At 48.3% G+C, this 12,428-nt stretch overlaps 1 protein-coding gene across 1 annotated transcript in view; it reads left to right on the top strand.

Annotated features, from left to right (window-relative positions):
• LOC311237944 (piezo-type mechanosensitive ion channel component 2-like) overlaps nt 1-12,428 on the top strand; it is a gene marked incomplete at its 5' end in the record, with an annotated part of 174,602 nt that overhangs the window by 74,473 nt on the left and 87,701 nt on the right. The window contains 3 exons of the mRNA XM_084325919.1: nt 2,964-3,141; nt 4,615-4,701; nt 5,645-5,801. Of these exons, the coding sequence (XP_084182045.1) occupies nt 2,964-3,141; nt 4,615-4,701; nt 5,645-5,801 (422 nt within the window). The remainder of the gene's footprint in view (nt 1-2,963; nt 3,142-4,614; nt 4,702-5,644; nt 5,802-12,428) is intronic.

Raw genomic sequence — 12,428 nt, 5'->3', positions numbered from 1 at the left:
TTGTACATATACACGGAATATCCCTTTAGCCTATTACAGACCATAATATTTCATTCTCCTATTGGACAGCGGTCCACAGGCGCCGGGGCCGTGCCTCCAGAGTCAGGTTCAAAGCCACCGTCAAGACATGTCTGTACATGCCCGGCCTTGCCCAGGGATACGAGACAGAAATGAGGTTGGCACTAGATTGTTCGCTGTGCATATAAATATGGCGCAGGTGAATACAGAAGTAGAGTTACCCAATAAGTTGAAGCCTCACCCACGATACTCCGTGCGGTGAAGTATGGCCTGTTTGGCCCCAAAATAGAGCATTGAGACCGCGTGCGAATTAATAACTGAATTGTCAGAGTTTGGCGCTATACCGTCGAGTGCGACATATTTCTATTAAGTCAGTAATAGTCTATTTGTGTATAGTGTATCGTGCGGCTAAAGTTCTACAGTGACCAGCATCATCAACGCTTCCTCGTATCAGCTAGAGTGCTTATCCAGGCTGGGCTGCTTTCATGGCACTTTCACCCGAGGAGACCTAGACGAGAACCGTGTGGACATGTACACTGGATTAATCTACCCGACGACTACATAGCCCTTTGCGGCTGGATTATATTTGTTTTGGTCCTGTGATTTATGGAGCGGAGAATCGCCGACGCCTACACGTGTTGGATTTACCCTGTGAGGAGACCAGTCGAGTCTGCGCCTCAGAGAGCCTGAGGCCGGCTAGCTTTCTTCACTGTGGAGCTACAGTCTACGGAGAACAGCTGTATTCGTCTGTGGATCAAGAGACTATTGCACCGTCTCCTGTACTTGGAGTCTCCTTAGTCATCGTTGACCAGACTCTCTACTACCGACAGATCCTCTACCCCTGCTGGCTTACAACCGGGGGGACCCTTCCAGTATCTCCCGCTATATATTACTAGTGTACCATAGATATAATTCCCTAAGATTCAGGTTGTATAATTACCTCCTGCGTAACCAGAGAATGGACATTCATTATTGATTTGCCTACGCACATTCCTTTGCCTTATAAGCGCATCCAAAGTAAAATACAGAGAAGTATATTATGTACCTTTTGCTGCAATAAATACTTGATTACACCTTTGTGTACACAGCAGCATCACACCTGGACAAGAGGCAGGGGAACTATGTGAGAATGCTATTCATCGACTACAGCTCGGCATTCAATACCATAGTCCCCTCCATACTCATAGCCAAGCTCAGGGACCTGGGCTTGGGCTATGACCTCTGCCAGTGGGTCTTGGACTTCCTGACTGGCAGACCCCAGGTGGTGAGAGCAGGCAACTGCACCTCCTCATCCATCACCCTCAACATAGGGGCCCCCCAGGGCTGTGTTCTGAGTCCCCTCCTCTACTCCCTGTACACACACGACTGTGTGGCTCAGCGGAGTAGCAATACAATCGTCAAATTTGCTGACGACACAGTAGTGGTGGGCCTGATCTCTGCCAACGACGAGAGGGCCTACCTGGAAGAGGTCAAGGTCCTGGCGGGATGGTGCCAGGAAAACAGCCTCTCCCTGAATGTCAGCAAAACAAAGGAGATGATTGTGGACTTCAGGAGGTCGGGGGTCAAGGACTACAGCCCCCTCAGCATCGACGGGGCACCGGTTGAGAGAGTCAACAGCTTTAAGTACCTCGGAGCCTACATATCCAAGGACTTGACATGGACCACACACATTAACAGTGTTGTGAAGAAGGCACGACAACGCCTCTACTTCCTCAGGCGCCTAAGGAAGTTCCAAGTCAGCCAGAAGATCCTTAAGAACTTCTACTCATGTACAATAGAGAGCATCTTGACCGGCAACATCACCTCCTGGTTTGGGAATAGCACTGCACAAGACCAAAGCAGACTACAAAGAGTGACACGTTCAGCCGAACGCACAATTGGAGGGGGGCTCCCCACCCTCCAGAACATTTACTACAAGCGTTGCAAGGGCAAGGCTAAGAGAATCATTAAAGACTCCAGTCACCCGAACAACTGCCTCTTTGAACTGCTGCGGTCAGGCAAGCGATACAGGAGTCTCAAGGCGAGCACAGAAAGACTCAGAAGAAGCTTCTATCCCCAGGCCATCAGGCTGCTAAACGAACAATGAATGAACACTACACAACAACAACCACCAAACGCACATAGCACACACATCCACACGCACACACTCACTTTAAACAAACACACTGTAGCACCCACTCCACACACTTATAGCACACACCCACTTTAAACAAACACACTGTAGCACCCACTCCCCACACTTTATATTTATGGATGAAGGATTGCACTACAACTCGTACACCTTACTGTAAATTGTACCTAAAATTGTACCTCATCCCATTTCTGCTTTGCACTAGATAGTACTGTACATTAGTACACTGCATAGTATTGTGTATTGTATATTATATGGTAACTCAGAACATTGTACATATGTCTATACCGAACACTGTGACCTCATTTTCTTCTAAATTCATGCTATATTATGTTATTATGTTATTTGATACTATCTTGTCTAGCACAGTCTCTGGAGCGTAACAGTAAGAAGCATTTTGTATGAAAGTATTCTGTACTTCTGTATGACAACTATTAAAGAACTTGAACTTGTGTGGAACCGATTCATTGTGGGAAGTGTTCATCATATTTATATATCATGTACTGTATGGCCAGTAATTAAAGTACATAAAGCGGTAGTGGTTTAATGATACCATACTTATCAATACAGTCAGGGAATTGTACCCCTCAGTTACAATAATAGTAGTAGGAGCAGTAGTAGTAGTAGGAGCAGTAGTAGTAGTATAAGTAATATTAATAGTAATAGTAGTAGGGGCAGTAGTAGTAGTTGTAGTATAAGTAATATTAATAGTAATAGTAGTAGGGGCAGTAGTAGTAGTATAAGTAATATTAATAGTAATGGTAGTAGGGGCTGTAGTAGTCCTCTCCATTCACCTCCTCTCCTCCTCTTCTAGATGACTTCATGCTGCTCCTGGGAGCCTCCTTGCAGTGCCAGGTGTTTGAGGAGGAAGTGGAGTTGTCGGTTCGTGTCCTCGCGGGAGACAACAGCGAGCTAGTTGGAGATGATGGACATGCTTCTGATCTAATTAGCCAGCTCCATTTAAACCCCGCCCCCGATTTTATACGCTGCAGGTGAGCCCCACCAGACTGAACATCAGTCCAGTCTGTGTTTTTAGATTGATGTCATCTGATTGGTTCAGACCAGGAGTGTGACTGGGAGTGGGAGGTCTTATAACAGATCCTATCTAGACATACTATCTGTACTATCTAAGCGCTCAATGAAGAAACCTATGAAATGACTTATGGGCAACTTATGTAAAAAGAACCCACCTGATTTAGCAGGGGAGGGAATGTGAGTTGTGCACAAAGCCCTGCTGTTCTACAGTCTACACTGTTAACAAAAAGGTGCTAAATAGCACTAAAAGTTGTTCTTTGGCTCGTAATCATCTACAGGATGCGTAAAAGATTATATAGAAGAAGAATCGTAAAATGTAAAAAAAGAAGAAAAAAAAAGTGAATCACAAGATGAAGGGAATTTTATAGTACACAGCTCTTTGAAGGTATGGAAACAGATACAATCTCGTAGTCGACTATCCAAATCCTTAGTCGGGGACAGCCCTAGTACCCTTACACATCAACTCTTGTCCCAACCTACACACATTCTGGTCTGCTTTTGACAAACAGTGGAAACCCTGCCCTTTAGTGGCCATTCTGGGCTCTTTCAATGATGCTACTCTGTACTCTGCCAGTGACAAATGGCCGGTGTTTTTGGGTGCTGTACTGGCTAAAAAGCTCATCTTGAGACTCTGGAAGTCTGATGCAGTACCTTCATTTGAAATGTGGATGAGAGAGCTACTTAGAGAGGCTTACTGTAGATACAAAAATGCAGGTAAGGTGTTTGATAAGGCATGGGGACCAGTGTTGAATTACTTAAAGGGTCTGAGGGGGGATGGTGATATAAGTTCACAGTGTTATTCTTGTAATATTAATGGCTGAATGTATATTCTCTGTTTTGTTTAAAATGTTTGCCTTTTTCTATTATTTGCTCTTTTCCAGCAATAATCTATCTTATTTAGTTATCCTGTTAATTTGTATGCATAACACATGCCAAATGTGTACAATGCCAAATGATTGTTGTTTTATGCCACTGTAAAATTGTATTTGAAGAAAAGGAAAAGTAAGTTTGCTTGTGTGCATCAATATGGAATGTATCCAAAGTACCCTGCAATAAAAAAATCTTTTTTTTTAAGATTGTTAATTTGATTACATATGTTCCCATCTTGTACAATAATTGTTGCAAAAAAGATCCAGTATAAACCACGCTCATTTCTGAATCAAAATCCAAATGAAGAGATACAGATACAGATAATGGCATCTCTGCACACCCTACTAGACATGCTGACTGTCATTATTACAGATTCTATCTTGATATACTGTCATTATATAACAGATCCTATCTAAACATACTGTATGTTATAACAGATCCTATCTAGACAAACTGTACCATCTGCTATTATAACAGATCCTATCTAGACATACTGTCTGTCTGTCAGTATTACAGATCATACAGTATCTAGACATACTGTTTGTTTGTCATTATTACAGATCCTATCTAGACATGTTGAAGGTGATCATGTTCAGCTACATGTTCTGGTTTGTCCTCACCATCATCTTCATCACTGGGACGACCAGGTGAGTATTATGGGATGCACTTCTTAAGCCCAACGGGCCCGGTACTGGGCCAATATTAATTTAACGCCATAAATAGATCAATACAGTCCGTATTAATTAAAGACTCATCAACCGCCAATAAGGATCTGACGTTTGTTTGGGAATAATTAAAAGAACATTTTTACATGGGTCGGGGCTTAACATCTTAACACGGAGAGAGACTCAACATGGGGAGAGACTTAAAGGTCCCATGGAAAGTAAATAAAATCACTTTTTGGGCAATTTTACACAATTCATGTGAGTATATGTAACACATCTGTAAGGTTATTTATTTTCAATAAAATTCATTGTTTTGTATTTTTAATCAATTACTTTGGTGGACCACTTTCTCCCCTTGCAAAGTCCAAGCAGTTTTTGGCTGGGCTCCACCCATACTCGCAATGCGCTTTGAGTGACAGTCACCCACCTGCACTGGCAGATACCTTTGGTGGAGAGAGAGAGAGAGAGAGAGAGAGAGAGAGAGAGAGAGAGAGAGAGAGAGAGAGGGAGAGATATACTGTCGAACCCTTTTGAGGAAGTGCTGACTGACAGGGAAACCGCTTCCGCATTATTTCCACTCGCTTGGTTTTGCTCATACTTACTCAACGTTATGCTAACTCCACAGATCCACGTAAATTCAGAATGGCTTGGTTTAGTGGGGGAGGTTCTTGTCTCAGCTGAACTGGAGGAATGGGACTGGGTAGAAATTTCACATCTAGTCAGTGTTGGTACAACCCAACATTGCTAGAAAACAATGCAAACCACTGGAAAAGGCCACTTATAAGATAGGGGACCATTAACATGGAGAGAGACTTAAGATCTTAACATGGAATGAAGAATGAAACGTGCAATCTAATATCTAACTATGTAATGATGTAATGATGTGTGTGTGTGTGTGTGTGTGTGTGTGTGTGTGTGTGTGTAGGATCAGTATATTCTGTATGGGCTACCTGGTGGCCTGTTTTTACTTTTTGTTGGTGGGCGGAGAGTTGCTGCTGAAGCCAATCAAATCCATTCTGGTCTACTGGGACTGTCTGATTGGCTATAATATCTTCGTCATCACAATGAAGAATATCCTGTCGGTAATATGAACATGCATGTACACACACAACATAATAATATTATTATTATTGACTGATATATTTTTCAATTCTATTTTGCTTTGATTGTGTTTTATACAGGGCCGGCCATAATTTTTTTTTAACACATTAATCACATGATAGGCTAATTGCGACTAACGCAAATACAAAATGTGTTACAAAATCAATCTGTAGGTGCTTCGGACATACAGCAATGCATGAAAGTACTTACTGGTCACAGGAGTCATCAATAACATTGAATGGTGATCCATTTTGTGAATAGATATTTCTCTATTTTTGTTTGCAGACGGCTCCTTCAAACAATCTCTTATCAACACTTCTAGCTAGCATAATTAGCAAGCATAGTGTATAGCTCCACCTGCACTTAATACGTATGCTCCACTGGGAAAGACCGTTCATCACTGCACCGTTTATCCCTTTCACTACCACACTACAGAAGGTTAACCTTTCACTACCACACTACAGACGGTTAACTCTTTCACTACCACACTACAGAAGGTTAACCTTTCACTACCACACTACAGATGGTTAACCTTTCACTACCACACTACAGACGGTTAACCTTTCACTACCACACTACAGACGGTTAACCGTCTGTAGTGTGGTTGTGAAAGGGTTAACCCTTTGTCGTGTGGCAGTGAATGGGTTAACCTTCTGTATTGTCGCAGTGAAAGGGTTAACCATTTGGTAGTGTGGTAGTGAAAGGGTTAAACAACTTGATTTCATCTAAAAGTATTTGGGAAACTTGGTATAATGAACAGGATGTCGGGTGACTCATTATCCTCCCGTTCTGCATGTTAGACTGATCGTTAGGTTATGGCTATAACCAAGTTCTGTTAGTTAGGGGCGACGCTTGGCATCACCTTACTGCACTATCTCGCGTACGTGCACGCGTACTGAATAAATTCCACAAATGTACCTCTAATACCAGTATTAGTCTGACCACACCCCTCATCAGCTTACCTTCATAAGCAGGTGTGTGGTCACCTGCTCTCCTCCCTCCCAAGCTTTCACCACAAGGTGAGGTCAAGGGCTGCAGCGGCCGTCTGATGCCAAGCGTCGCCCCTAACTAACAGAACTTGGTTATAGCCATAACCTAACGTTCTGTTTCGTTAAGGGGCTCAGCTTGGCATCACCTTACTGCACAAGGGAGGCCAAGCGGAGCCGCTGGCTGACAAATACACCCCGCTGACAGCCCCCCACAACCATCAGAACAGGGAGGGCCGAGCCCCCCCGACCCCCCCTAATGGAGGGTAGCCCCCCTAATAGGGGCTTCACGGGAAGGCGACGGACCCGACCGTGCGAAGAGGCACTCAAGCAACTCAACGCACAGGGTGAGCAGACCGTGGCTTGACCCCACGACTACACACACGCACAACCCGCATGCCACCCGGGAACGAACGGAGGAACAACCTCGTTACTGCCCCCAGAATCACGGGGTCAAGGGCAAACCCAACCCCGTGGCAAGGCCGTAGCAGCGGAGCGCGAAGGAAGACCCAGATCCACCAAAGGACTGGGCTCCCTGGAATGGGGGCCCGGAGAAGTCCACGATGCCAGCATCAAGACCCCACCAGGGGGGCACCTAGTGACCCCGCCCCCCACATCGCCAGCGTATCCGGACAAAAGGGCCCCTCAGCCGAGCGGGCCCTGTCCTCCCCAACAGCACACCGCCTGGAACACAAGCCCTGCAACAGACAGACAGCATGGTTAAACACACAAGAGGTAACCAACGGAAGCAGGCAGTGCACCGGGGAAAGACCAGGCAACAGGCTGTCAACCCAAGCCTGGAAAAACTGCGGACGAGGCAGGCGCCAGAAAGGACAGCTGAACAGCCGCCCCGGCGGAAGGGGCGTATGCTGGCGTTGTCGCATAACCAAGCTTTCAAACAGCACGTCAGAAGTGGGATCCGTAGACCACTCGACCCCTGACAGCTGCCCACAGAAAAGCCCATACGATCGGCAGACGTCATGAACGTGCAGCGGCACCCTCAACCGGAGAACCGGGAGTTGACACTGCAGCAACACACCAGAGAACCAACCACCCAGGCATCACCCCATGCAATGGTTGGTCCCATAACCCCTCAGGAAAGAACCCCGAAACACACCTGCGGCACCGCCGCAGCCCGCGTTCCGGTTCCCAACAGGGCTATCCCGGGCCTACGGGTCAACGAGCATCACCCCGGACCGGGCCCGGTGATACGGGGAGCACAGGATCCCAGAGGAGGTTAACCCCACCCAACAGGCTCCTCAGCGCCAAAACGCAAGAGAAGAGCGTAATATGGGAGACCAGCCCCAGCACCCCGCACTCGGTATTCCCAGGAGGTCACCCAACCAAGTACCAACCAAGACCAACCCGTACAGCGGCTGAGATCCGACGAGATCGGACGCGTACAGGTCGGCACGGCCGTAAGCCATTACGACAGTGCAGAATACAACGCACCCAACAAGGGTCCCATAACGCTCAACCCTGTGACACCCGGATCGACCTAGCATTTTCCCCCCTGAAAAAAACCCAAGTCCCTCAGGGTACCAGAACAGCAGATCTGCATCCCCAGCGGACAACGGGTGCACTGATCTGGACCAGCGCGACCAGAACCAGTCCCGTGCCCTAATCACGCCGACCTGCCAACCCCAGGAGAAGGGGCAGATATGCGCGTTTGATCCCAACATAAAAAAGAAGGCGCCACCCAGACGTGTCGGTATGAACCGCGTCCGGTGGCCCACCCCTAGGGCGTGAGACCCTTCCCCATATGTCCAGACCCATTCCGTCATCATCCCCTGACATGAACGGGAACCCATCGACAACACACAGGATGTCGGAAGAGGAAAAACCCCCATCCCAATTGCTCCATAAAAACGCTGTTTTACCCAAGCAAACGAGGCGCGCCAGTCAGCAAACGGCCCAAAGCACATCCTGAGCCAGCACTATGTGTGCGTTCTGACATACCCACATCAACAATAGGCCGTTTAGACCACCATATTGAATCCCCAAGACGCCCAGGGAACGACAAGAGGGGCGAGATGCAATCAACTCCATGAATGAATGAATGAAAATATTTACCCAACAGACTGCAGTACAGGAATACATACAAAAAGATAAGGGGAGGCAGACCTGAGAAAGACGTTAGTCTTGTTTCCATCAGGGACCCTCATTTCATATCCATCAAGACACATTCAACTCTTTATAAAATAAAGAAAAGGCATCACCTGTATGACCCAACTGCACAGCTGGGAGTAAAAACCCTGTTTTTCACATGATTTTAATCCAGTCACTCCTTTTAATCAGAGTGTAAGACCAGACTCCCCCAGAAAACACCTTCCCACATGAGACTTCGGTCAAGAAAAAGATATGTAAACTGTGAGACACGTGACCAACAGACTCAAGTTTGACACATAAAACGGCCGCAGCAGGCCTGTAAGTCCTGCGCCCAACCTCGACATCTTTAAGACACCAGCTCATGGAAGGCGTCGCCATAGCAACAACGCTACAACGGGCGGGGAAACCCACCGGATCCTGTCATAACAGGAGTCGGTAGAATACCCCTTCCCCCCCCCCCCCCCCCCCCCTGTCAAGCACTGGCTTGGCCCTGACTGGCTCAGCAGAAAAGATCAACAAATCCTCTAAACCAATCAAGTGGGAAAAAGGAGGGGTTTATTCGACACCCCCTCCCGAAAACACACCCTTTATCCCTACACACAGAAAACAACCGTAGCCATCTTGAAAACCTCCGGTAGAACAAAGCATAGCATAAGCTAATACAATGCCTGCTACCCACAAAAATGTAAAAGGGTTTACAACAAAACACAAGTCGCCTGTGCGTGAATCCCATACCCGTTGCCTATGTCATACATAGGAAGAACGCTGAACGAGAGTAATGGCTAGGCCATGAAAAATGTGCGTACGAGCATTACTGCAACTAACAACACAGCGTTGTGAAACACATATACTTAGTTAAAGCAATGGAATAACACCAGTTCTAATTGCATGTGGAGCATCAAGCTAAATAGAACCTATTACCGAGTGTAAGTTGCAGACCTTGCTTAAAACTCGTAACACAACACAACTCACCCCCCAACGTAACAGGGTAGATTCATATATACACAACCCCACCATATGATTTGTATGAAGAAACACACAGTTTGTTCGGCCAAACACAGTCCCCCTTATGTCGGGGAACTTTTTTTATTAATTAAAAAGTGTAAGGCACAATATCACAGAGGGGCCGGGAAGGGTGTAGGGGAGGGGACACAAAGGGGAAAAAGTCACTCCTAACGGCGTCTGCCACCTCGCGCCGCTCGAGTCTTGCCACCCCGGGGAGCCCCGGAGGGACGGTAGGTTACAGTCTGCTGGACACGACGTTCCCTACCGTCTCCTCCGGTCTGGGATGGGCCGGCGGTGGCCGAAGTGCCGTTTCGTCCCCTGGCCCTCTTGGCAGGGCCAGCAGCGGCGGCGGAGGCAGTTGTAGCGGCGACGGAGACAGCTCGACGTCGCGGAAGCCTTCTGCCCCCACCGGCAAGGACGGGAGGCGGAAAATGGGGTTGAAAGACGGATCTCTCCTCTGCCATTTCTCTGCATGTTGAGGTCATCAATTGCAGGGCTTTCCCGAACAGGCCAGCGTCGGAGAGTGCGGCCGTCAGAAGAGGGGCTCTCTTCTTCTCTGGCACACGGGCCTGCTCCAGCCAAAGGTGACGCTGGCCCAGGGTGGCCAGGGCGCGCACTTTCCCCATGGCTATGGCCAGCACCTGGGAAAGGTGCAGAACAGCTCCCGCAGCCTGGGTGATCTGATCGCATTTTACCTCGTTCAGATCCGTGCCGCCCGTCATTATCCCCGATACAAATCTAGCCAGGTGGGCGATGTTAGACGCCGCAGCCAGCGACTGTGTACCAGCGATGAATGACTGGTCACCCCAATAAGCCAATCGCCTAGCCGACTTCCCCTGGAGGACCGGCTTGCATAGGGGTTCCCACACCATATCCGGACAGAGGAGCGCGGCCATCGGATTGTCAAGCCGAGGTACGCCCTCCCCCATACCTTTGACTAACCCCGACACCCGCGTAACTGGTACGTAGGCGGGAGTTAGTCCCATGATGTTGGACACCGCCTGACCCCGACGAACATAGGCCCCCATCGATGGGAAAAATGGGTAGACAACGTCCACCCCTCTCACTGGGGGACGCTGCCAGGGATGGCCTATGAGGTCATCAGGGACAGGTGCAGGCAATGGCAGCGGCAGCGGCACACCGTTTGCGGTGGCGGCTACCGCCATGAGCTCGGGAAACAAGGCCCGCAGTTCCCCCTGCGAACCCTCCTCCACCGACCCTGCATCCCTCGCATACAGCAGGCTGCGACTGGTCAAGGAGCCACAATCCGATGCGGCGACAGTAGGGCATCCTGCTGATGAGGCCAAGGTGGTTCCTCGACATCCTCGAACAAGGCGCCCCATGGAGCCATTTCTCCCCCCTCCGGGGTCTCCGGAGGAGGGATACTCTCCTCCACGGGACCATCATACAAGAACCCGTCCGCCTCCTCCATGAAGTCTTCAGTTTCCATCAGAAATCCAGAGTCGGACGCGTCCTCGCTGGTCTCCAGCAATTCCCCAAACCCAGGCCGTTCGCGTCTGCACGCCACCATCTTGCGACGCGAGCGAGCAGACGCAAAAAGTTTTCGTCGCAAATCCTCCGGCTCCAAAACAATCCCCCGTTCATCAACGGGCGATTCCCCAGAACCAGAGGAACCAGAGTCGAGATCAGGCCATCGCCGGAGCGACGGCACCGAACCCTCGGCTCGTCGGTGAGGAAAACTATCCACCGGCAGTCTCCCGGGCTGGGTCGGCAACCACGAGAGTGGCAACAGCCCAGCACCGAGGCGCACGACGGAGGCGGGAATGGAGAACCGGTGGTGGAGAGTAGGTCTAGCGGGTCTACTCTCCGCGGAATACATTATGACCGAAACCTTTTCTTATACAACAAGTGAGAGAAGAAAAGGTTAAGCACAATGTAAACCAGTCACAACTCTTTTCAACTAACAAACACGTCAAGTGGGGTACTACCGAGGCACTTTCCTTGTGGTGAAAGCGAGAAGGAGGAGAGCAGGTGACCACACACCTGCTTATGAAGGTAAGCTGATGAGGGGTGTGGTCAGACTAATACTGGTATTAGAGGTACATTTGTGGAATTTATTCAGTACGCGTGCACGTACGCGAGATAGTGCAGTAAGGTGATGCCAAGCTGAGCCCCTTAACGAAACAGAACTGCAACGTAAACACACCAGCCACAGTGGGCACAAAAAAAAAGTCATACCATTAATTGCGTTCATTTAAAACATTGTTTATAATGTGACAATAAAGGTGTTTTAGAATTCTCTGTTTCTCTGTTTCTGTATCTTTGTCTCTGTCTCTCTCTCTGTATCTTTCTCCGTTTGTCTCTCTGTTTGTCTCTCTGTCTCTCTGTTTCTCTCTGTCTCTCTCTGTTTCTCTCTGTCTCTCTATCTTCTCTCTCTCTCTCTCTCTCTCTCTCTCTCTCTCTCTCTCTCTCTCTCTCTCTCTCTCTCTCTCTCTCTCTCTCTCTCTCTCTCTCTCTCTCTCTCTCTCTCTCTCTCTCTCTCTCTCT

Source organism: Notolepis coatsorum (genome assembly GCF_963971535.1).
Source record: "Notolepis coatsorum genome assembly, chromosome: 12".
Taxonomy (NCBI): Eukaryota; Metazoa; Chordata; class Actinopteri; order Aulopiformes; family Paralepididae; genus Notolepis; species Notolepis coatsorum.
Note: the sequence above shows the minus strand (reverse complement) of the source record. Positions and strands in the feature narration are given on the sequence as shown.